The sequence below is a fragment of the Littorina saxatilis genome, linkage group LG4 (assembly GCF_037325665.1).
Source record: "Littorina saxatilis isolate snail1 linkage group LG4, US_GU_Lsax_2.0, whole genome shotgun sequence".
Lineage (NCBI taxonomy): Eukaryota > Metazoa > Mollusca > Gastropoda > Littorinimorpha > Littorinidae > Littorina > Littorina saxatilis.
In genome coordinates this window covers 51,611,769-51,638,506 of record NC_090248.1, presented here as the reverse complement: position 1 = coordinate 51,638,506, position 26,738 = coordinate 51,611,769, and the positions used below count along the sequence as shown (strand labels likewise).

Here is a 26,738-nt window from a genome sequence, read left to right as displayed (position 1 = left end):
AAGCTGACTGTCCAAAGCATTGGCGCACAATTTTCGGTAGAAAGACTTTGGAAAGTCGGCTTTAGTCTCAAGAGAATGCTGAGTTTCTGTTGTTGTAGTGAAGACACACAAGCCATGCTCGATTCTCTTGGATTCACCCCGTATAAGGATGATAATTATCTCAAGAAATAGCAACTGTTTGATGAGACATAACTTTCAAGCACCCAGGGTCTTCATCTGTCATTGTTATGCATTCACTGTACAAAGCAGTGTCTTAACAGTCCGTTACATTTCAGTATTAGAGAGGTTTTTTTCTCTCTTGCTGTGTGATGCCATTATTTGAATCGGAAGCTAAATTATCAAACTTTTAGAGCAGTTTTGAATAGTTTGTTAGCATGAAGAGTCCCTCAAAGGCACAGTCCTTCCAATGTAAAATGTGCGGCTGACCATTTCATATCTGGACAGGCTTTACACGGGATAAGGCCAAACCTCCACTTGAACACATACCTAAAGTCAATAGCCTGGATCACTGGATCCTTTCTTTGCACTGTGCAACCTTTTTTTTTATCTGTTTCTAAAAAAAGCCACTGGTGTTAATAGTGCAATCTTGTTTCTGAAAAATACTCCGACTCTGACTAGAAAGCAGCGTGGATGTTGATTTTTGGTATGTGGCCAAGTGTAGGCATGGTTATGAATTATCCCATGTAAAAACCTGGGTAGATTAATTTTTGACTTTTGACTTTTGAACACTTTTTTGTGGGCTTTGCCTGAAGAAAATGTTCTTCTTCCTCTTCTACGTTCATGTTTTGCATGAGTTAGTTTTCATGTGCATGACCGTTTTTTCCACGCCATTTAGACAGCCACAGTCTCATTTTGGAGGACGCACTTGCTTGGTCTTATTGTGTTTCTATAATCCACCGAAGTCCGACATGGATAACAGGATAACAGGATAATTTTCACACATATCTGGTTTTGTGCTTCAGTGTACACACGAAGGAGAATAAAGCACTTGCACGCCTGCACATAAAGTTGACCTGTGAGATCGGAAAAATCTCCACCCGTAACCCACAAGGCGTGACCAGAATTCAAACACTTAACCTTCCACATACCCCCCGCGGGTTAGGGAGAAGAATTTACCCGATGCTCCCCAGCATGTCGTAAGAGGCGACTAACGGATTTTGTTTCTCCTTTTACCCTTGTTAAGTGTTTCTTGTATAGAATATAGTCAATTTTTGTAAAGATTTTAGTCAAGCAGTATGTAAGAAATGTTAAGTCCTTTGTACTGGAAACTTGCATTCTCCCAGTAAGGTAATATATTGTACTATGTTGCAAGCCCCTGGAGCAAATTTTTGATTAGTGCTTTTGTGAACAAGAAACAATTGACAAGTGGCTCTATCCCATCTTCCCCCTTCACGATATAACCCTTCGTGGTTGAAAACGACGTTAAAAACCAAATAAAGAAAGAAAACCTTCCACATGGGAGGCTGACATCTTATTCACTAAGCTATTGCACCCGTCGTCTGAGATAGTGAGCATAACTGTTTATACTTGAAGGACTGTGCATTTAATAACTTTGCTAAGAAAAATGAGGGTGTTTGTGATAAATTTGCAAATTGCAATGGCCTTCAACTCCCCTGTTTTTACTTGAAGGACTGTGCATTTAATAACTTTGCTAAGAAAAATGAGGGTGTTTGTGATAAATTTGCAAATTGCAATGGCCTTCAACTCCCCTATTCCTTATTTTTTATGTGCAGGGTCTAATGTATACTGATAAGACCTGTTATGAGCTGAATATTATATTGAATGTAAATTGTAATGTGTAATTTCAAACTCATGTTTTTTTCTCCCTCATTATATCTCCTTTATTATCCATTTTAACACAAAAATGACTGTAACCACCAACTTTCCGTCCTCACACTGAATGATTGATGAATAATTTTAACAAGCTGAAGAACACCGTTTTCATTAACCTACATAGCATGGTGTGCTCTGGGCATGAGGAATCATTGGAAAAAAGAAATACAGTCGAACCTGCCCTAACGACCACCTCTTTAAAACGACCACCCATTAAGATGGCGAGTGAGAGAGAGAGAGAGAGAGAGAGAGAGAGAGAGAGAGAGAGAGAGAGAGAGAGAGAGAAAGAGAGAGAGAGAAAGAGAGTGTGTGTGTGTGTGTGTGTGTGTGTGTGTGTGTGTGTGTGTGTGTGTGTGTGTGTCTGTAAGTGTGAGTGCTGCGAGAAACGCTCAGGATGTTTACATGTGTTTTAATGCAATTCTAATTCTAAGTTTACAGCAAATATGAAGCGGGCTAGAGTTATTAGTTTTAAGTGCAATCGTTTAATTCTTAATACATGTGATGTTTTTATGTCTGTGATCGCCTGACACTGTAAGGCAATTTTCCTTGTTTTTATGAGGACAGTAAACATTTTGAGTCTTGAGTCTCTTGAGTCATTACTACCACGGCCACCCAAACCCCTTTGGTGTCGTTATAGACAGGTCCCACTGTACCAGCACCAAATCAGTCTGATTTTTCTTAGTCTTTTATGGTGCTCAATAGACCTGATACATCATGAACAAAAGTTTAGAAGATTTTTTTAAAGGTGGCAGAATTCAGATTAGTGACATCTTACTTTTTCACATCTTCTGACAGAAATGAAGGAATTTTATAACTGTTTGAACAGTCTCATGCACTTTTGAATGGATAATACAAGACTTTGATATAGCTTTAAACAAATGGTCGTCTTCTTGATCAGATTTGTACTTTATAATTTATGGCTGTGACGTGTTTGGTTTACTTGATAGAGCCACCGTATTAAATAACAGTTGATCAGAAGGGAAATTTACAAAATCCTTTTCAAATTTCTTTCAATCATACTTTGATATTTTGCATTAGTGTTTTTTGCCCAATCACATATGTAAACGTAGTTTAGTATCATATTTGTAATGTGTAGATTGATATAGTGGCATAGTGGTTATATGTAGATTCATGCATTTTTGCATCACAGGAAAACTTTAAAAAAAACTGTGTTTCATATCTGAATGGTCTTCACAAGGCAAATTACTGCTTATATAACAGTTTCCGCAGAGAGTTTCAATGAGAGCTCAAAGAATTGACTGTTTCATCTTCCTTGTGGATATTTGGTTGCAAAGTTCTGAGAGAGAAAAAAAGTAAAACTACATTTTCTTATTGAACATTATTTCATGAAATGATTAGTATAAACAAAACTTTATTCAATTTTAGTATTGTGACATATATACAGTACAGTAGAACCCCTCACAACGACCCCCCTCTCTAAGGACTACCCCGCCACAACGACCCTTTTTTTTTTAACCGATGTGTTTCCTTATATAGTTGTCACCAGTGTAGCGACCACCCCGCTCTAACGTCTAAGGACCGACCTAACAGCTTGTGTAACGACTTTGTCAGACAAAGCCAAGACTCAGTCAGCGTAACGCATCACTGACAAACCGGTTATAACCAGTTATAACCGTCTTGCGTAAGCAAAGGCACTAATTAACCGCTGAGAGGTGTGATGGTTGGGTGGGCTAAGTAAACATCACAAACCAATCATCGAGAAAACAAACTCACGTGACCAACACACACCGTTCAATTCAGTCAGAATAGACAGTCTTTGGACAGAAGAGCAGTGGAGATCGACATGGCGTCTACAAAGAAAAGAAAATATTTAACTCTCGAGAATCGAGTGAATGTTGTGAACAGACACAAAAAGGGAGAAACTGCCATCGCGATTGCAAAAAGTCTTGATGTTGGAAAATCGCAAATTCAAAGAATTATCCAACTCCAAGAAAACATTCTGAAAAAGGTGGGGAAGTGGTGACAAGGCAGTGAACGCACTCACCATGCACTGACATCATACCAAAGCAGCGTTGAAAACCAGTTTGAATAAAAAAAACCAGCAGATAGAGCCGCATGTCATAATCATTCTTCTTGTCTGGCTTTATTGACTGCATGCCGATCTTGTGGCAGTGACTTTTCACTCTTCAGTCGGACTGTACACAAACCGCTCTCACTCTCCCTCACTGACTACCCTAAGCGCTGACAACTGATGTTTGGAAGAGTACACCTCTCTATTTCTCTCCAATGCTCTTCCTGCTGACTTCAGTGACACCGGACACCCCACTGAGTTTAGCCAGCTACCCCCCCCCCCCCTCTCTCTCTCTCTCTCTCTCCCCCCAGCCATGTACTGTTTGGTGCTGTGGCCAGAGAGGTGTCACCGGCTAATTGAGGCCAGCTGCACTGTTCACTCAGAGCAAAACTAGTTGACTGTGTCTAACTTTTGACAAAGCAACACAACTGAAGGTTTGGTTCCTTTTATTTGGTGTTGAATGAAATGTGTTTTTATTGTGTTTTTTAATTTTCCATGTACCCTCACGGGGTTTTATTGGAATAAATAAAACTTGAAACTTGAAACTTGGTTCACAGATTAGGTAACCGACTCACTGGTCAAGGCTGCAGGGAAACAAGAGTATCTTTTCAATGAAAGAGGTTACACACAGATACGCGATGCTGAGAACGGTGGCCGATTTTTCACTCTCTTTCTCGGAGGGCCTTCATCATTGCAGGGACTGCTGTAAAGAAATGCTTGCTCAGAAACTAACTCTTTTTGCATTGAAACATGCACCAGAACTGGTGGACACCATCGACAATGTCAAACATGAAATCGAAGCAGTTTGCTTGAGGAAACGGTCGTCAGCAACTCAAACTTCTCTGTTTTCTTTTTTTAAGAAAATCTGAGGTGACTTTCTTTGTGGCCCCGCCCCCTCCCTCTGTAAGGACCCCCCTCCATAAGGACCGATTTTTGTCAACATTTTCAAGGTCGCTAGAGAGGGGTTCTACTGTATCTAACATTCAGGATCAGTACTCGGGCATAAAATGATTGCACTTTACAATCCAAGCATTTCTGTCCAAAAAAAATCCTACAAATGTGTGCCACAGGTTGCAAAATTAACATTCCTGTTAATTTGAGGTATGTTTATGTTAGCGTCGGTGGTAATTGTTCCATGTGTCTTCCAGGACGAGGCCGATGGACAAAGCAAAGGGTCGCTTGAAAGTATCCAGGAACACAGCATCACCGGCTCCACAGAGCACAGGATAGCCAGCGGCAACGGTGATGTGTTTCCCCCTGCCAATGGCAACGGCAGCTCTTCCAAGGTAACACAAGTATTTTTGCTCTGTTGCTTAGGATACATACGTTCTACTCAAGTTTGCTTGAGCGTTCTTTTACAGTGTTATGTCGATTATGTTTTATTCGTGCTTGATGGCAAAAACCCACTAAAAGTAGTGGTGTGAATCTCAATTATCTCTTTGTTTGTCTCTTTCCGTCTCTCTTAATGCCACAGCTCCCCAAAGTGCGAGTCCCTGCATCCTATACGCACTAGAAGCCGAAATCGCGTACTAAAAAGTCATTGAGGGGGTCCTGGGACGCACTAAACCTGTTAAGAGCGGGTCCTGGGACGCACTACATTTCTGCTATCGCGCATACTGTAGGTACTCTTTTTACATTTAGTCAAGTTTTGACTAAATGTTTTAACATAGAGGGGGAATCGAGACGAGGGTCGTGGTGTGTGTGTGTGTGTGTGTGTGTGTGTCTGTGTGTGTAGAGCGATTCAGAGTAAACTACTGGACCGATATTTATGAAATTTGACATGAGAGTTCCTGGGTTGACTAAATGTTTTAACATAGAGGGGGAATCGAGACGAGGGTCGTGGTGTATGTGTGTGTCTGTATGTGTAGAGCGATTCAGAGTAAACTACTGGACCGATATTTATGAAATTTGACATGAGAGTTTCTGGGAATGATATCCCCAGATTTTTATTTTTTTTTCGATAAATGTCTTTGATGACGTCATATCCGGCTTTTTGTAGAAGTTGAGGCGGCACTGTCACACCCTCATTTTCTAATGAAATTGATTGAAATTTTGGCCAAGCAATCTTCGACAAAGGCCGAACTTTGGTATTGCATTTCAGCCTGGAAGCTTAAAATTTAATTAATGACTTTGGTCATTAAAAATCTGAAAATTGTAATAAAATGGTTTTTTTATAAATCGATCCAAAAACAATTTCATCTTATTCTTTATCATTTTCTGATTCCAAAAACATATAAATATGTTATATTTGGATTAAAAACAAGCTGTGCAAAAAAAAAGGAAAAAAAGTGTGATTAAAATTAAATTTCCGAAATCGATTTAAAAACAATTTCATCTTATTCCTTGTCGGTTCCTGATTCCAAAAACATATAGACATGATATGTTTTGGATTAAAAACAAGCTCAGAAAGTTAAAAAGAACAGAGATGCAGAAAAGCGTGCTATCTTGCTCAGCCCAACCACTACTGCGCTACACTGGATTGTCAGTTTCATTGCCTTTGCCATGAGTGGTGGACTGACGATGCTACGAGTATACTGTCTTGCTGAAAAAGTGCATTGCATTCAGTTTCATTCTGTGAGTTCGACAGCTTGACTAAATGTTGTATTATCGCGCCTTACGCGACTTGTTATAAACTGTAGTCAATCAATTATAGTGCAAGCACAAATGCCAATTTCACGCCGGAACGATATAGAAAAGAGTTTGTGTGTTCCATTTAACAAGGTATAGTTGAAGTATCCTCTTCGAATATTCTGACGAAAAAAGACACTTCATATCACACTATTCGTGATAACAACGTGTTATATGAACACAGGGGGTTTTGAGACCATGGACTCTTGGGACCCTCTAAAACTCAGCGTAGGGGGTCCATGGACCCTCTAATCATTCAAAGTAGGGGTCCATGGACCCTCTAAACATTCAAAGTGGGGGTCCATGGACCCTCTAAACATTCAAAGTGGGGGTCCATGGACCCTCTAAACATTCAAAGTGGGGGTCCATGGACCCTCTAAACATTCAAAGTGGGGGTCCATGGACCCTCTAGGTGAGGCGTCCATGGGGAGCCTTGCTTAATGCTCTCCTTTCTCTGCTGCCTTGTCCTTGGTTGTTTGTTTGTTTGTTTGCTTAACGCCCAGCCGACCACGAAGGGCCATATCAGGGCGGTGCTGCTTTGACATTTAACATGCGCCACACACAAGACAGAAGTCGCAGCACAGGCTTCATGTCTCACCCAGTCACATTATTCTGACACCGGACCAACCAGTCCTAGCACTAACCCCGTAATGCCGTCGCGATATAACCTTGAATGGTTGAAAACGACGTTAAACACCAAATAAAGAAAGAAAGAACCCCGTAATGCCAGACGCCAGGCGGAGCAGCCACTAGATTGCTAATTTTTAAGTCTTAGGTATGACCCGGCCGGGGTTCGAACCCACGACCTCCCGATCACGGGGCGGACGCCTTACCACTAGGCCAACCGTGCGGTCCTTGGTTGTTTTTCTTTAAAATGCAAAGTATGGCTTAGAGCATGATGTATAATGTTTTTTCACTTTAGTTATCATTTTTTTAGTTGGTCCCTGTTTAGGGCGAGGGCTGGATGTAAAAAAGCAGACCACTGCTTAATCTATTACCCTTGTTAAATAAAGAATTGTCATTGGTCTGCTTAATGCTCCTCATATCTTGACTTGTGTTTTTAATGGGGAAAGGTAAAGGCCACTATCCAATGAGAGTTTTCTGAATGGCTCCAACGGCTTCAAACTACTTCTTTTTTTTTTGGGGGGGGGGGGGGGGGGGTTCAGATGTCTCGCCATACAATTATTTTCCCCTCTGCTTTCATTAATCAAACAAAATTGATCGCCTCTAAATCTGCAATGACTACAAATGGGTGAAGATTCTTTATTTGCTTTCATCCTTGCAATATGAACTAATTCCAGTGATGTTCATTCGTCAACAACAACAGAAAACGCATTTTAAAAACGGGTGTTATTTTTTGAATCTTGTATTAGCAAATTCTGCTTTCTAGTGTGATTGAAACTTCTTTCTGTCGCTTTTACAAAATGTCCAACATACTTAGATGTTTTTTAGCAGTTCAGTCAATTGTGTTTTTTAAAACAAAAAAACAAAACAAAATTCAAATCTGTCTTTTTCAGCCATGAACAGGTTCCTGGCACGATGACTTCATTCCAGAGGCATGAATGTGTTCTCCATCAATGAACACAAAAGGAATGACACCATTGTTCCAGAGTTCATCAAAATTACGAGGATGTGTTTCGATGAATAGCACTACTTCTGTCCAGGCATCATGCCAGGGTTGCAGTGCATTGAAACTTTTTACTTCTAGTGATGGCAGCCTTTTACTTTGCTTCTAAATGCAGAAACGCATTGCAGAATTTTGAGAAAGAGACGGAGAGAGAGAGAGACTTGGTGTCATGAGGTCGAGGGAAGACTGAGTGGATGTGGTAGGACAGTTGGTTGAGTGTGATTGTGTTCATATTTGAACCTTTGTTTCAAGGCTCTCAGCTCCCATTTCCATGCGTCTTCCCTGCCTTATATCAGGGAGCAGAGAGAAAGAATGCTTGTGTGTGTGTGTGTGTGTGTGTGTACATGTGTGTGTACGTGTGTGTGTGTACATGTGTGTGTGTGTGTGTCTTTTAGTGTGTGTGTGTGTGTGTGTTTGGGTATGTGCACACAGTTTTATACTTTTGTATGTTTATGTACTTAAAGTTAATCTATCTTTTTATTGCCTTTATGCTGTGTTATTATCTTGTCTTGTTTTTTTAATTCTGCATTTGTGGAAAGGCAAGCCTCATGCAGTCGTATGAGATTGTGGAGGCAGTGACATAAAGATAGTTGATCTGTTGGCCAGAATTTATTTAAAAATATCAAGAGACCCTACCTGTACAATTTTCATTCTATCGATTTACCGCTGTTGGGTATGAATCATCGCTGCTATGTTTTAAATATGTTGTTTGGTGATGTAGGTGGTTTTTTTCAGAGTGAAAAAATGCGCAGTATTTTGAACTGTGTATAATAATATGTGCAGTCAAATGTCAGTTCATCTTTTACCTATTACTGGAAATTGAAACACATCATGTACTGAAAATGTTTTCACTAAAAAGCTCAAAGCTGTTTTGAAGTGCCAGTTCGATTTGCCGTGCTTACCCTTTACTATTTCCTGCTGTTCACTTTATTTACGTTTTTTTAATATATTTTTTTTACAATTAACCTGAGTGCTCCCTTGAAAGCAGTGATAATATGACACAAAATCTGCATTGCCAGAGCAATTCACATGCTGATTGCATTGCATTCCCGTCTAACAATAACACCAGTTTACATCTCCTTTTTGCGTTGCATGTTTGCTGACTTCCTTTTCACATAATGTGATATTTAATCAAGATTGGCTGGTTTCTTCCATGTTGATATTGCAGTTGGTGGTATGTAAGGATCATTTTTTGGTTGGTGTTCCGTTATTTGAAACTTTCATTAGCATGTACAACTTGTTTATTCATTCTGCCTTTTTGCTTTTATTTCTGTTTTATTTCCATACAGGGTTGGTCCAATGGGCCAAAACTACCTAGTCTTTACACGATCTGTGCAAAGCATTATTTTACATACCACATAGGCTCTGCATATCATGTTGGTGAACCCTAACATTCCACAAACTACAGCAATCTGCCTTTCAAATGAGCTGAATCATGTGTGCTTATAGACATGCCTGACCAGCAAAGAAGCTGTCTTCAAAGACTACTTTTCACGTTAGCCAACAAGCCAGGGTGTGTGTCGTATTTCGTAGAAAGGCCTTGTCATAGCACGTACTAATTACACATTAACATGCTTCCATTTGAAACTTCAAGGTCTTCATCGGGGATTGACGCCCGACAAAAGCTAATTGAAGCCCGACGGAGCGCTTCAATTAGACTTTGGGAGGGCGTCAATCCACGATTAAGACCTAGAAGTTTCAAATGGAAGCATGTTAATGTTATTGTAATTCCATCTGACGACGATCTCTTTCCTGCTTTCATGCGGTTGTAAACAGACAGAATTGGTTCTGTTCTGTTCACACACTACTTTCAGGCCACCTACCTGCAACCTGGGTCAAGTCCCAAGAAATATGTCTCTGTATTCCTATCGTATCACTCTGCTCCTGTTTGGTTTTCTTTCACATCCATTTTCCCTTCTTTTTTGACGGGTTTCTGGACAGCAAACTCTAAAACAAATTCTTTTCATCACAAAAGCGATCTTTGGAATTGACTGACGTAGTCCGGAAAAATTCATGCATCAACTTACGTCACGTATTCGACGTCATCACTTCGCATACCTTATGGTCTCGGTATTTCGTTGGCCTTCATATTTCCTACTTGTAAAATGACCCTCAAAGCTAACCGAGACTAGTTGAGGCTGTATCAATGCGCCTCGCCAGCAGGTTGTTAATGGATTTTTTAGCAAGTGGTTATCGACAATTAATGACCGGTAATTTTTAATGAGTTGGGGCATTCTGACCAATCACAGGATCTGTTTCATTAAAACGCAAACTTGATTGAATTACAATACATAATCAATGTTGTTCTCTAGCCTCAGTCTCTGGACACTGTCACATAAAATTTTTTATGTGACTTGTTCCGACATCTGGTTCGAGTTTTGACATGTAGATCTTCTGATTGAACAATTGTTTTGTAGCCAGGAAATTTGGACCTATACACATTATCAATCCAGGTCCAAATTGTTCCCCAAGTCTGGGAACAATACTGCATAATGGAAATAAAATACTGTCTTTTTTCATAAGTTCTTATAGTAGTGTAAATAAGCATATTCTTACAAGCACTTCATTAGTTAATTTTGGTTGGTTGAATAGCTGGTTGACTTGATTTCACTCATTAATGTCACACCACCAGCGACACTGCTGGCAACAGACACCAAAGATTTGTTGCACCAACTACTAACTGCCTCCAAACCCCCTCCTTCCCCACCCATTTTCCCCCTCCCCACCCACCACCCTCTTCTTGATTAGGGTGCTTCATTTAACACTTTCTGTTGCTACAGATATATCTCACTGATGTGATCTTTGCATGGACTGGTTGCCTTCCCTAGTCACAGTATTGTGTAATTTCGAATGCAGCCATGTGTCTGAATCTTTGTTTCTCTAATGTATCATTGCACAGAAGTACCGTACTCTATCATAAATGTGCAGCTTGTTATTCCTTCCACCAACTTTTGAGAGAAAAAAGCTATTAAAAAACCCCAACTTTTATGCGTTTTGATATTGTTAAAAATGTGTGATATTGTATCTCAGAAACATCTATATTTGTTGTTATTGAGTAAAATACAATTGTTCTTATTGATAAATGTATCAGTAATTTTTAACCTGTCCAAGTGGCGATAAAACTCATTTATTGTTGAATATGGCTTTTTGTAACTTCTGTAAATAAGTGTATATTTGACAAAGAGGATATTTTTTTCACACATTGCCAATATACTCATGTCATTTTATATACTAAAAGTACATCATTGATATTTATCTGCAGTTTGTGAGGTTTTCAATGTCCATTGTACAGCAGTCCCTGCAATGTACGGCCCCCGGCGTGAGCGGACACCTGACATGTACGGACACATTTGCTCGGCACGGAGTGTTTTCCTTCTATATTTGCCCCCCCTTAAACGGACACCTGCAAAACGTGGACGCGGACACTCATTTTCGGTCCCAACAGCAGGTCATACCTCCAATGTACGGACAGACCATCGTCAAATTTTCACCACAACAAAATCGATAACAGAGCAGTCCGGCTCTTGGTGCAAAGATCACAGCCGCAATGGCGTGACGACAGTCACTGGTAACTTGAGTGCACCTGTACCCATCAGGAGGAGGGGTAGTTTTGGTCAGGAGTGGAGTACATGCGAAGATGCCAATATGAAACTGCACTGTGCTCTTCATTCTTGTCTGTTGGACGTAAACAACAGAAACCACAGTCGATGAAGGTCCTGAGCGAAAGAGAGTGAAAAACCGGCCACAGTTCTCAGCATCGTGTGTCTGTGTGTAACCTCTTTCATTGACAAGATACTCTTGTTTCCCCTCAGCCTTGACCAGTGAGTCGGTTGCCTAATCTGTGAACCCTTCAGTTGTCTTGCTGTGTCAAAAGTTACGACACAGTCAACTGGTTTTGCTCTGAGTGAACAGTTGGAGCTGACCTCTCTGGCCACAGCCCAACAGTACATGGCTGGAGGGAGTGAGAGAGAGAGGGAGGGGGGGGGGGGTGGGGGGGGGGGGGTGGAGGGGTAGCTGGCTAAACTCTGTGGGGTGTCCGGTGTCACTGCATGTCAGCAGGAAGAGCATTGGAGAGAAATAGAGAGGTGTACTCTTCCACACAATTTCCAAGCATCAGTTGTCACGGCTTGGGGTAGGCATTAGTGAGGGAGAGTGGGAGCTGTGTTATGTACAGTGTATTTCCGACTGAAGAGTGAAAAGTCACTGCCATGCCACATGATCGGCATGTAGTCAATAAAGCCAGACAAGATGAAAATAAATTACCTGATTATGACATGCAGCTCTATCTGCTGCTATTTATTCAAACTGGGTTTCAAGCTTATTCTTGCAAAGCATCTGCACACGCTCCTCTGTGCTGTGTTTGTGTGGCTGCTTTCGTATGTCAGTGCATGGTGAGTGTGTTCACTGCCTTGAGGATTTATTTTATCTCTTCTTTTCAACACTTTTCATACAAATCATTTTTACAGAACGTTTAAAGAAGTATTAGGAGTTTATTGTTTAGTAGCCACAAGAAGTGATTAGCATAGACTCAATCCTGTTGTTTGTGTGTCTCTGTGTGACTGAGTGTATGAGGGAGGGGGTGGTGTGGTCACCCCTCCCGTGACCGGACACCTGCAATGTACGGACAGTTTTGCTATGGCCCAAGGGTGTCCGTTCATGAGAGGGACTGCTGTACAGCAGTCCCTGCAATGTACGGCCCCCGGCGTGAGCGGACACCTGACATGTACGGACACATTTGCTCGGCACGGAGTGTTTTCCTTCTATATTTGCCCCCCCTTAAACGGACACCTGCAAAACGTGGACGCGGACACTCATTTTCGGTCCCAACAGCAGGTCATACCTCCAATGTACGGACAGACCATCGTCAAATTTTCACCACAACAAAATCGATAACAGAGCAGTCCGGCTCTTGGTACAAAGATCACAGCCGCAATGGTGTGATGACAGTCACTGATAACTTGAGTGCATGTGTACCCATCGTGTGTCTGTGTGTAACCTCTTTCATTGACAAGATACTCTTGTTTCCCCTCAGCCTTGACCAGTGAGTCGGTTGCCTAATCTATGAACCCTTCAGTTGTCTTGCTTTGTCAAAAGTTACGACACAGTCAACTGGTTTTGCTCTGAGTGAACAGTGCAGCTAGCCTCTCTGGTCACAGCCCCCAACAGTACATGGCTGGAGGGAGTGAGAGAGAGAGAAAGGGGGGGGGGGGGGGGGTGGAGGGTTAGCTGGCTAAACTCTGTGGGGTGTCCGGTGTCACCGCATGTCAGCAGGAAGAGCATTGGAGAGAAATAGAGAGGTGTACTCTTCCACACAATTTCTAAGCATCAGTTGTCACGGCTTGGGGTAGGCATTAGTGAGGGAGAGTGGGAGCTGTGTTATGTACAGTGTATTTCCGACTGAAGAGTGAAAAGTCACTGCCATGCCACATGATCGGCATGCAGTCAATAAAGCCAGACAAGAAACAAATAAATTACTTGATTATGACATGCACCTCTATCTGCTGCTATTTATTCAAACTGGTTTTCAAGCTTATTCTTGCAAAGCATCTGCACACGCTCCTCTGTGCTGTGTTTGTGTGGCTGCTTCCGTATGTCAGTGCATGGTGAGTGTGTTCACTGCCTTGAGGATTTATTTTATCTCTTCTTTTCAACACTTTTCAAACAAATCCTTTTTACAGAACGTTTAAAGAAGTATTAGGAGTTTATTGTTATTGTTTAGTAGCCACAAGAAGTGATTAGCATAGACAATCCTGTTGTTTGTGTGTCTCTGTGTGAGTGTATGGGGGAGGGGGTGGTGTGGTCACCCCTCCCGTGACCGGACACCTGCAATGTACGGACAGTTTTGCTATGGCCCAAGGGTGTCCGTTCATGAGAGGGACTGCTGTAGATCTGACCTGATATTTGTTGCATTTCGGAACAAGTTTCTTTATCAAACTTTGATGTTGCCGTGTTTTTGTTTCCTTCTCAGGTTTGTGTTAAAATGATTGTGCGAGTGACCAGAAAATAAAGCATCATGTTTTGTCGATTTTTTTTTTATAGAATGATTGTTGAGTTAATAAATAACCATGAAAAATATTATTATTATTTATCTGTATTTCACTCTTTTTAGAAATGCTTTGTGCTTTGTTTTTTTACCAGGCAAGTCATGTTGGGTATGCAGAATATATGGACAAAATGTAGTAAAAAGGAGTGTCGCCAAATGAAATCAAAACGGTTACATGTACAGAGTATGAAAATAGAGGAAGGGTTTTTCAGTGTTTATTATTTGTCATTCAGTTGATGTATGTAACTTGTGATTCCAAGCTTAAGATTTTATATGAAGATTTTACCAGATGACAACACGCAGTTTAAATACCACATATAATATTTTTTATATGTAGTACGCTTTGAAATTACCAAAGACGTCTGAATGACACTGCAGAACAGCATCATTCATTCAATAAAATGATTGTGATCTTTGAACTTGCACTCACTGCCTCCTCCCATCCCCCATCCCACCCATTTGAGTTATTTAAACATATGCATATATTATCACCTATTGCAATGCAATGTGATGATCTGAATTGTGCATGATTTCACCATTACAGATCAAATTTGTATAACATGTAACAACAATAAATAAAAAATACAGTAGACAAAAATCTAGCTTTGTAGTGTTTTTTGTAATCATGATGTTTCCAATTATATGTCAGTATTTTTATATTTGTGCATACCTTTACATATCTATCTTTGAAAATTAAAAACTACCACCAAATTGTCACAATTGTTTGTGTGTGTTTTTCTTCTTCTTTTTTTCGGAGTGGTGTTCTGCAAATCGTATGCTTATTAATGCAGATAAAACAAAGTCTATGATAATCAGCACTCGCCAAAAACATCAACTTTCAGAAATTGTTTGTGCTTTTGTGTAGATTACATGTACCTCATTTTGTATGCATTTGTCTGCGTCAAACATCGAAAACAAAGTGAATATATAGCTATTCTGATGAACACGTGGGGGAATTCGGGGGCTGTGATTGGATGGTCTCTTCCGATCATCAAAGCATAATGCGGCGGAAGTCGGCCATTTTACTCAATATCCAAAAGCATATTGAGAAAAATGGCCGACGCATGATTCCGGTTCACCCATCTGTACCACCGCGATGTTTCTATCGACAACAGCATACACTGACAACTTAAAAGGCTGTTTCAACAACTGTGCTGTGAAGTCGAATGCACTTGGAGTCAGTTTTTCTTACAAAGTCAGAAAGCGTGTAGCGGTGTACATGTCTGCGCGAACATGATGCGCGTAAGAAGTTTGTCTGCTATCAAAACCTGAGATCAACGCATCGACGCAAAAACTGTCATTTTGTAAGTTTGGAACAACAAATCAAGGTCATAACAGCTATATAATCGCTATTGTGTTTTCAGCGTAGCAATAGGGTCCGATATTTAGACTCGAACAAGTATAATGCGACTCGTCTTCGACTCGTCGGCATTATACTTGTCTCGTCTAAATATCGGACGCTATTGCTACGCTGAAAATACAATAGCTGTTAATAACGCACAACAACATATTAATATTCCTTAAGAATAATAAATTAAAACAATATATAAATGATGACGGCAAGGCATACTTAGCAACTCCAGGACGGAATAATTTGCACATGAATTTAAATTAAAAATAATATACATCAAGAGCCGATGATTACCATGCCCTTTGCTAAACTGACAACTGACACACATTTGAAATAACAATGTTTCTACTGAACATAATTTCATAATTTTGTGACTGGACATTTAAAGCAATGAAATGGCACACACATTGTTGTCAGCATTTGATATTTCACACTGCATGTCTTTCAGACTGGAGAAAACCTCAGGTAAGATGCAGGTGTACCTGATCCGATAGGATTACATTACAATAGCCAACACTAGTAAGTTTAAATCCAGTACACGCCGGCTGTTTTCCAAACTGATATATGTACTTCATGTATACAAACAAATCATGGCTCTCGCACTCGCAAACATTGGTTGCTCCATCACAACAAGCAAACAGTTCATATTAAAGCATACAGTTATGAACATGCGAACTTAAGCAGTACTGCTTCAACATACACATTGTCAGAAATCAAAACTCCCTCACCTTAATTAACCTTCGCCAGTCTGGTTTATCGACTACACACGGAAGACATAGTGGGGCCGTGCGGACCCATGCTTCTCAAAGATGCACGCTTTTCCTTCTTTGAGAAACATGGGTCCACACAGCCCAAAGATGTTGGTAATCTAAATTTGACCTTTTTTTTTTTATTACTTCTCGCTGAAATCTTAGGACATAAGAGATTTTTAGGTGCCTGAGGTATTCTTAAAAGCTAATTAAAAAATTCCAACTATTTTAAGAGATATTTGCAATTAAACACCCTTCTGGGTCCACACGGACCCACAACCACCGGCTGTATGCAACTTAATTACGTAGAAATGATAGTCTGGCCTCGGTTCTTTTCTTCAGAATAAAAATATACACATGCTTTTTCAACGCATTTTGAATTTGTCTATGGAAGCTGGGTCCAAAACTTTGTTAAAAATCATGCCAAAGAAAAATTCATTAACAAAATGAAACTGCAGAATGTCACAAATCTTGGATAATAAATGCCCTGAAATATAACTGAAGATCCAGTGCAGTTCAACCAGATGATGGTCCAACAACTTCAAGACCACAAATCCAGTACAGCTCAAAATCGCCAGAACAATGTATTGCAATGTGTCTTCTGAGGGGTACTTGGAATACAGCAACACTGCACCGGTCACGGCTATTAAAATGTGACATCCGAGAGCGATCTCAAACCCTATTGATGTAAAAAGCGTCAACAGGTAGCTGCTCACTGAAGCCAACATGAGCTTGTAACATTTCTGCTGTGAACATTTTCCTCTGAAGGTCTCGGCCCAGACAAAAACAAGCATAAAGAAAGGCAGCGTATACCACTGATCTATCACAGCGCTGCTCTGCGTCTGGAACAAGATTCTGTACAGCTGTACAAACCCGTACAGACAACCCATTGTGTTGAAAGCAAAAAACAAAAACGCGTCATTACACTTCACAATCCCACTGCGATTTGCTTCTGCAATGAAGAAGCACCAGTGTAGGCCACACAGCGTGTATCCCACATTGATGATGGTGTTGAGAGGCATTGGCAGAAACTCGGGAAACCATGACGGACGCTTCTCTGCGTAGTGCCCCAGGCCAAGTTCCGTCGTTACCGTGGAGAAGAGTCCCGAGCACGACATCAGAATCATGACGACGGTGGCCGGTATGACTGTGATGAAGGCACGCTGCAAAGCTGTCCAAGGTGGGTTGGTGGCCGACTTTCTCATCCCGTTGCTCACTCTGTATGCAGGCATGGTGAGAAGTACCTGAAAACAAGGGAATGTAACCCGAGATGTGCAATGTGTTTAAACTTAACAAGAGCCAACACATGATTTTTGTCCCAACAAACTATATTAAATTGACTCTAACCAAGTCAAGCACGATCACACACACACTGACACTGATACACACACACACACACACACACACACACACACACACACACACACACATACAATCTCTCTGCCTATTTCTCTCGATCCATCCTTCTCTCTCCCTCCTCTGTGCCAACAATAACATAGAATTTTACAGAAGAATATTGTTATTAATTATTTGTGCAGGGAGTTGCTTACTGATCTCAACATACCTTTGTGTCGGCGAATCTGGATCACAATGTGTGTTTGAACAGGAACGAAGCAATATTCTACACATGTATAAGGACTGCATCAAAACATAGACATCAAGGACTGCATCAAAACAGAGACATCAACAACAACATCAAAAATGTATCTTCATCAGTGCAGGCCTACGCACGCCCCACAATACAAAGGGGAATAATCGCAAAACCACACTAGAGTTATCGTCCTCGGTGTATCCAATGTAAATAGCATATCGTGATTCTTCGCAATTTTCCGGAACATTAAATCCCACAAGAAGCAACAAGTTTGTCAATAACTACAAACAACTAATCTATTTTCTGAGATCTATTATTCTGACTAAAAAATATCTACTTATCATTACATAATATCAAAGTCAAGCCCAATATGCAAATTTAACGCTTTCCAAGGTCATGTGATCCTGTTTGTACATACGGGCATTTAACATCACATTTGCAGCTAACAATATGGCGGCTCCCATACTAAAGTGGAAGCGGGTTACAAATACAACAGGACCATGTCCAAGACCTCGCCATGGCCATCGAGCTGTCGCAATCAAAGATTTGATGATTGTTTTCGGCGGTGGTAATGAGGGAATCGTCGATGAGCTTCATGTCTTTAATACCAGTGAGTGCACTATTTTCGGTATCTGTGCGGCTCCATTATTGCTTTTTTCCCAAGATGGCGCCCTTTATGGGGACAACATGAAACGGCAACACAACTTTTAACTAATTATTTAACATTTAAAATTGCAGAAAGATAATGTCCAGGACGCCTCGAATTGAATATTTAACCTGTTTAGTTTACTTTAGCAATGTTAGTGTCCTAAACTAGATCAAAATAAACATGTGTATAAACAGTTTCAAATATGGCGGCGCCCAGAAATTCCGAGCTGAAATACTCTTTGCCTGTACAGAAACCTTTTGTCCTATTGTAATCAAACTTGATTGCATCCTTGATATTAACTCTGGTTTTGTGTTGCTGCTATGCCAGTGTTGAATTAATTGCAGTGTTAATTAAGCTTAATCACTTCGTTATCGGCTTGAATCGGAGGAATGACCGACTTAGCGGCCATTGCCGCATTGGTCTCTATTTACATATCGCCGGAACGAGATTGATTTTTCACTTGGAAATTTGCGTTTGATTTTGTTGAGTACATACGAACTGTTAATTTTATACCATGATAAATTAATTTTGACAATTCTAACGACAGCCGTGCCGTAGTTGTGACGGTAAATTGAATGCCTCAAAAATGTATGTTAATGAGCCGGGGGAAGCGCCGCCTGTCATAATTTCAGGGGACCAGGGGGAGGTAATGTAGGACGAGAGGGGGAGGTAACTTAGGACGAGAGAGTTTTGCGAGCACTGAATATCACAATCCAAACAATGCTCATCCTCTTCTCTCCAGAACATGCATTTATTTACCATATCTTTTAGTTATCCAGATTGAGTGGCCCAAATTTATGTTGCTTTTGACATTTCTGGAACCTTTTTTTTATTTGACTTGGTCAGTTGGTGATTTCAAGTGGAGGGGGGGGGGGGGGGGGGGGGAGGGGGTATTGATGAAAGATTGTGTGCAAAATCAAAGTTGACAGCTCGGTTCACAGGTATGCATTGGGAGGTAGATTTCAGTCAAAGGAAATACAAATATTCTCTGCAAATGGCCTGCAGTTTCTTGTCTATTACTAGTATTAGTGTTATGTTTCCATTCTTCCCACTGTTTTCTTTTTAATTGTAATTTGCATACTCCCAACAATGATGAATGACATTCTATACAAACCATGGTTTTCAGCTGTTTTTGCATGTCATGACACTTCCACACGCTTTGAAGTTTGATCGGGTTTAATAAGCTGAAAGTTAAACTATGTTGTTGCAAAGCCTTTCTTAGTTTCAATTTTACCGTGACTGCTTGAGGGTAGGTTATAGTACCTAGTCAGCATATTAATCAGATGCTTTCGTCACAGGTAGTTGCTTTGGGATTGGAAAGTGGCCAAACTAAAATTTTCTTCCATTTTGTTTGTCCAGCCACAAACCAGTGGTTTGTCCCAGCTGTGCGAGGAGACATACCACCTGGTTGTGCAGCCTATGGTTTTATTTGCGATGGAACTCGCATCCTCGTCTTTGGTGGAATGGTGGAGTATGGCAAGTACTCCAATGAGCTGTATGAACTGCAGGCCAGCCGCTGGGAGTGGAAAAGACTCAAACCCAAGCCTCCCAAAAACGCTCCTCCACCTTGTCCTCGACTGGGTAAGGTTTTTTTTTACTCACATGCGAAGCAAAAGTGAGTCTATGTACTCACCCGAGTCGTCCGTCCGTCCGTCCGTCCCCCCCGTCCGTCCGTGTATGTGACGTCAAACATAGCTTGTTGACGCTTTTCTTCCAGTCTGAAAATGTACAGAGCTGCGATCATACCTGTGAGTTCAGTAAATGTTGAGCATATTTCTTTTAAGTGTTTATGACTTTTCGTTGTGGATTTTGCGATTACAGAGATAAGTTGCAAATTGACTATGTGTCGCCGCGGTAATTATCAACATTGATTGGGTCTTTGAGAGTGAATGCTTACAATCGTTGTCCTCGGAAACACAAATCCAAAGCCGCGATGGTTCCACACATCAAACAATCAGCCTGATTGGCTTTTACTTTGCCAATCCACGTTTCACCTGAAAGCTCAAAACCATTCACCACCTCGAGTTATTGCATGGGGAACATGAGATTTATTTCCCAGATGTTTGTGAATGAAAACTCGTGAAAAAGATGACAATAACATTTGTTTGGACATCATGCTGGTTAGTTATGATTAGGTTGGCTGTAGTTACAGTCAGTGTGTTTGGTCAGGATTATTTTTTGGAATAGCTTTCTGATTGATAAAAGTTTTTTTGCTATGCATTTTTATTTGTTGAAGTATGTTTTTATGTGATGATCATGATGTCCTACACAAATTGTTTATTTGTGATTTATTTTGTGATCTATTTGTCACTTTTTGTGTGTGACTTTTGCATGTTGTGAATATCATCTTGTTATTGTATAATTAACTATAGTTAGTGTGTGTTATTTATATTGAATATTACGCTATTAGTTTACTTTGATTCAAACTGAGTTTGATATATTTTGGGTTGTAACTTGTACTTGTCATGTAAATAAATAATACAGATTTGTTAAATTTCACTTTTTGTATTTTAAAGTTGAATAGTTGTAGTGAAGTATATAAATGTGCAAATACCAGGTTACTCCTTTTGAATCCGCTAGTAAGGTGTCATATTCCCAATAAGATGGCTATTGCTACGATGCCAGATAATGCCCGAATGCTCACAGTCACACATCTGTTTTTCTTGCAGGTCACAGCTTTACACTGCTGGGAAACAAGGGCTACCTGTTTGGTGGACTGGCCAACGACAGTGAAGATCCAAAGACAAATATTCCCAGGTTGGAGCTGCTTTTTCTTCCTGGATTTCTTTCGTCTCTTCATTCTTAGTTAATGTTTATCCTTCATGGATTTTGTTGTCGATATTTAGAATTTTCGATCTTGTTTTGCTGTGTTTCCTGTATTGCAGCAGGGTGTGCTTGCCTAGTTTTCACATGTTATAATTTTATGTTAATGATGAAGTGACTGAGTGCACTTCTCGCGTGGAGAGCTAACTCTTTCTCTGCTTGCAGCACTTTGCAGGTCGCTTCCCTGTCTCAACACAGATGGAGCAGCCCTGTTTTCCTTGCATTGGTATGTATTAACTACTGTCTTTGGCTTTCAACAGATACTTGAATGACTTGTACACCCTGGAGCTGCGGCCCTTGTCCAACCAGATGGCGTGGGACCTGCCCGTTGTGGAGGGAACGCCCCCGCCCCCTAGAGAGTCTCACACATGCGTCTCCTACACTGACAAAGATGGTCGCCGCCCTCGCCTCATCATCTATGGTGGCATGAGTGGCTGCCGTCTGGGGGATTTATGGCAGTATGACGTTGGTGAGAAACTGTTTTCAAATTTTTCTGCTTTGTGTTTTTGGTTTTTGGTTTAGAACAATTTTAGAAATTTATGATGATGTGGTTTTCGGAGTTATCTGTTTTTCCCTTATCATATTTGAGACTTTGATTTCAATTGTATTGTGATAAGCATGAGAGTAAGACATCTGACTCATGTTTCACACTTTTAACCAACGCGACGGTTGGCATAAGTGTATGATAATGAGAAGTAAACCTAAATAAGATATTAAAGGTGACTCCTTGCAGAATCAACGACGTGGACCAAGCCGAGCATACAGGGGATCCCACCCCTGCCCCGCAGTCTTCACTCCTCTACGGTCATCGGCAACCGCATGTTCGTCTTTGGCGGCTGGGTGCCTCTCGTCATGGATGACGTCAAAGTTGCCACACACGAGAAGGAGTGGAAGTGCACCAACACACTGGCTTCTCTCAGTCTTGGTAAGATGAGGTGGTGATGTGGGGATTTTGCTGAATTCAGTTTTGATTATCAGTTTGAGATAGATTCAGTGCAGTTTCTGAAGTGGTTTCAGCTGCCTGGACAACTTTTACACTGTATGCGAACTGTATACTCAGCAAATGATAGTGCAACCCTACCTACATTCTGAAGACTAAGCTTCAACTTCAAGTGCACTTTTAGTCCTTATCTTTGCATATCGTTCGAGGTCTGTTGGCATACATTTGTGGTGTGGACAATTTGTAAGGGTTAGGGCTATGTTGTTGTATTTCAGATGCAATGAGCTGGGAACCTCTTTCCATGGAGGTGTATGACGACGCTTTACCGCGAGCTCGTGCCGGCCACTGTGCTGTGTCCATCAACACTCGACTCTATATTTGGAGTGGTCGTGATGGTTACCGCAAGGCCTGGAACAACCAGGTAAGCTGTCATTATGCAGCAAGAGGGGCGAGGGGTTTGTCTCAGGCTTATTTTGTTACAGCAGTCCCTGCAATGTACGGCCCCCGGCGTGAGCGGACACCTGACATGTACGGACACATTTGCTCGGCACGGAGTGTTTTCCTTCTATATTTGCCCCCCCTTAAACGGACACCTGCAAAACGTGGACGCGGACACTCATTTTCGGTCCCAACAGCAGGTCATACCTCCAATGTACGGACAGACCATCGTCAAATTTTCACCACAACAAAATCGATAACAGAGCAGTCCGGCTCTTGGTACAAAGATCACAGCCGCAATGGTGTGATGACAGTCACTGATAACTTGAGTGCACGTGTACCCATCGTGTGTCTGTGTGTAACCTCTTTCATTGACAAGATACTCTTGTTTCCCCTCAGCCTTGACCAGTGAGTCGGTTGCCTAATCTATGAACCCTTCAGTTGTCTTGCTTTGTCAAAAGTTACGACACAGTCAACTGGTTTTGCTCTGAGTGAACAGTGCAGCTGGCCTCTCTGGCCACAGCCCCCAACAGTACATGGCTGGAGGGAGTGAGAGAGAGAAAGGGGGGGTGGGGGGTGGAGGGTTAGCTGGCTAAACTCTGTGGGGTGTCCGGTGTCACCGCATGTCAGCAGGAAGAGCATTGGAGAGAAATAGAGAGGTGTACTCTTCCACACAATTTCCAAGCATCAGTTGTCACGGCTTGGGGTAGGCATTAGTCATTTAGTGAGGGAGAGTGGGAGCTGTGTTATGTACAGTGTATTTCCGACTGAAGAGTGAAAAGTCACTGCCATGCCACATGATCGGCATGCAGTCAATAAAGCCAGACAAGAAACAAATAAATTACTTGATTATGACATGCAGCTCTATCTGCTGCTATTTATTCAAACTGGTTTTCAAGCTTATTCTTGCAAAGCATCTGCACACGCTCCTCTGTGCTGTGTTTGTGTGGCTGCTTTCGTATGTCAGTGCATGGTGAGTGTGTTCACTGCCTTGAGGATTTATTTTATCTCTTCTTTTCAACACTTTTCATACAAATCCTTTTTACAGAACGTTTAAAGAAGTATTAGGAGTTTATTGTTATTGTTTAGTAGCCACAAGAAGTGATTAGCATAGACTCAATCCTGTTGTTTGTGTGTCTGTGTGAGTGTATGGGGGAGGGGGTGGTGTGGTCACCCCTCCCGTGACCGGACACCTGCAATGTACGGACAGTTTTGCTATGGCCCAAGGGTGTCCGTTCATGAGAGGGACTGCTGTACCAGACAGCGCCTTGTCTTGCTCTGTACTGTCTGAACCCTCAAAACAGGATCGGGGCGGGGACGTAGCTCAGTCGGTAGCGCGCTGGATTTGTATCCAGTTGGCCGCTGTCAGCGTCAGTTGGTCCCCACGTTCGGCGAGAGATTTATTTCTCAGAGTCAACTTTGTGTGCAGACTCTCCTCGGTGTCCAAACACCCCCCCCCCCCCCCCCCCCCCCCCCCCCCCCGTGTGTACACGCGCAAGCACAAGACCAAGTGCGCACGAAAAAGATCCTGTAATCCATGTCAGAGTTCGGTGGGTTATAGAAACACGAAAATACCCAGCATGCTTCCTCCGAAAGCGGCGTATGGCTGCCTAAATGGCGGGGTAAAAACGGTCATACACGTAAAATTCCACTCGTGCCAAAAACCTGTAGTGTACGTGGGAGTTTCAGCCCACGAACGCAGAAGAAGAAGAAGAAAACGGGATCAATGTCATTTGTTGAACTGCTAGGAACATCAATGTAAAAGGTGACTGAAGTCTTCATTTGTAAAATCAGAATGGTGTCATTCCAAGTTAAAGGTTTTGTGACCTCTTCTTCTTTTAAAAAAAAAAAAAGAAGGTTTTTATTGTTAAAAAAACAAACAAATAAGAGGTACAGTAAAACCTGTAGAATGCGGTCACTGGACTTTGTGCTAATCATTTTGCCATCAGCTGTTAACTTGTGTTCAACCTGTGTTAAAGCTGTTGTGATAAGTTGTCTGAAGGACCAATTATTTTTACTTTAAATAATTTATATATTCTTGTTCTGCCTGTGTTAACAACATGTGATAATCATAAAGTGTTCTTTTTAAAAGTCCTTCTCTGTGGACTGGATCTGTTACAACTGGTAATACAATACTGTATTTCACTGTTTTGTTATTTTTTTACTCTTAAACATGTACATACAATATAGCACTTTCCTTTTTGCAACCACATTTGCTTGAACCTGTAAAATAAGGACACCTGCAGAATAAGGACACTTTTCACTGGTCCCAAGGGTGTCCTTATTTGACAGGTTATACTGTGATATGTTTATTTGTCTGCATTTCAGGTGTGCTTCAAAGATCTGTGGTTCCTTGAAACAGGTAAGACAGCTTATCCTTGCTCACCATTTCTGGGGACATGTTCTGAAATAGAGGACAAAGCCAGATGGTTGTTGGGGGGGGGGGGGGGGGGGGGGTCGGTCATAAGATTGCTTTTAATGTGAAGTATTAACTGGCATCAAGAATATTGGCAGTTGCATTCTGTAAGTGTTACAAGCTCACAAACTGGCTCACAAAGTAATTGTGTTTTCTTCTTTTCAGTTTTACTAACCAGTTAAATGAAGCAAAGCAGTAATTGTTATCTTCGCAGTAAAAACATTTTAATAATAATCTGTTGTCTGTGATTATGTTGTCTTTGAAGAAGAAGAAAATTCACACGGTATTTGTAAGCTTCTCACCTCCTTCCACTTTCCACATATGCTTTTTGGGAAGATACACACTTTAAAGACAATGACTACACAAGTGTTTGTGACTGTTAACAGAAAAGCCACCAGCGCCATCCCGCGTCCAGCTGGTGAGGGCCAGCACCAACACCTTGGAGGTGTGCTGGGGAGCGGTCAACACGGCCGACAACTACCTGCTGCAGCTGCAGAAGTATGACTTGCCTCCTGCCCAGAATCCTAGCGCCACTGCCGCAGGTGCTGTTGCTCCTGTTGGTACACCTGCAGGCACTCCCATCATCCGCCAGCTGACACCTGGCACACCTACCATTCTGCGTGCTGCCTCTGCAGGTGAGATGTGCTGCTTGTTTGAGTTGAGCGTGTGTGTGGTTTCACTGACTTTTCACATCTCATCGAGTGCTGTGCGTTTTGATGGAGATTAGCTAACTGGGTATGCAGTAAGGGTGTGGTAGATTGAAAGCCATTCCATAATTGAAGTTGATGTGGTAGCCTGCTTTGATAGCGAGTTAACAGGTATCCCCCTCTGCCTTTTCTTTCTGAATATCATTGTGCCTTTGATAAGATCTGACCATCACTTTGACCGGATTTATCGAGCTCTCGTAGGTGGAGAAAGCTGCGTGTAGTTCCATCCGTACAGATTTTTAGATTGTTTCTTTGTTCGGTTCTCAAAAAGGGGTAAGCAGGAATCAGTGATGGCGCTAGTATTTTTTCAAACCGGTACGTAAACTTTTATTATGCTAACAGTCCAGAAAAAAAACGGTAGGCTGGTCATTGGAACCAGTAAGAGTCCTACTCAGAGTACTGTTTTTTTTTTTTACCGGTAAAAAAACCCAGGTAGTTCTAAAAATTAACCGGTATAGATCATACCGGCAGCCAATTTTGTTCCGGTATTTTCGCGTTTCAACCGGTAAAATACCGGCAATTGCCGGTTAACGCCAATACTGAGGAATATACTTCACATTGTGGACTGGAAAGTGAGATTGAAATGAAGGGTGAAATGTGCGAGTGACGTTGCAAGGAAGTTGATAGTGACGGGCTGAGTGATGGTATTTCAGCAGGGCTGGCGCGCCCTGTGCTAGGAGCCACTTTAAGCAACCTGGGAATGAGTCAGCCACAGACGGTCAGAGGTACATGCCCGCTTCCTTGTTACGCTTGTTCACGTTCTCTTGCATGATGACACCGGGGTTTGTGGCTGTGGGACAGTGGCAAAACTCTCTCACAGTGTCCGTCTTGACAGTCATGCTGTTGTAATGGAATGAACAAGTAGAGGGCTGCCTTGGTTTTGTTTCCTTCCCTTGCTTTACGTTTCGGTT

At 41.6% G+C, this 26,738-nt stretch overlaps 3 protein-coding genes across 9 annotated transcripts in view; 2 read left to right on the top strand and 1 right to left on the bottom strand.

Annotated features, from left to right (window-relative positions):
• Positions 1–26,738, top strand: part of LOC138965038 (prestin-like) — a 127,495-nt gene that overhangs the window by 98,727 nt on the left and 2,030 nt on the right. For 5 of the 7 annotated variants that reach the window (XM_070337157.1, XM_070337159.1, XM_070337161.1 and 2 more), the window contains one exon: positions 5,014–5,977. In XM_070337157.1, coding sequence (XP_070193258.1) covers positions 5,014–5,289 — 276 coding nt within the window. In that variant the 3' untranslated portion in view covers positions 5,290–5,977. Of the gene's footprint in view, positions 1–5,013; positions 5,978–8,010; positions 14,884–26,738 lie in introns of those variants that run through there. The other 2 variants (XR_011455272.1, XM_070337160.1) reach the window with 2 other exon arrangements.
• On the bottom strand, positions 14,865–18,030 carry LOC138965039 (transmembrane protein 187-like). Its single transcript, XM_070337164.1, has 2 exons — positions 17,828–18,030; positions 14,865–17,507 (listed from the first exon to the last, which is right to left on the bottom strand). Exon 2 carries the CDS (start codon positions 17,493–17,495, stop codon positions 16,629–16,631), a length of 867 nt encoding a protein of 288 aa, XP_070193265.1. The 5' UTR covers positions 17,496–17,507; positions 17,828–18,030; the 3' UTR covers positions 14,865–16,628.
• The window catches only part of LOC138965628 (host cell factor 1-like), a 43,321-nt gene continuing 34,882 nt past the window's right edge, over positions 18,300–26,738 (top strand). Inside the window, 9 exon segments of the mRNA XM_070337804.1 lie at positions 18,300–18,464; positions 19,863–20,084; positions 21,173–21,260; positions 21,587–21,795; positions 22,060–22,251; positions 22,542–22,687; positions 25,033–25,066; positions 25,507–25,755; positions 26,481–26,552. Of these exon segments, the coding sequence (XP_070193905.1) occupies positions 18,305–18,464; positions 19,863–20,084; positions 21,173–21,260; positions 21,587–21,795; positions 22,060–22,251; positions 22,542–22,687; positions 25,033–25,066; positions 25,507–25,755; positions 26,481–26,552 (1,372 nt within the window). The 5' untranslated portion in view covers positions 18,300–18,304.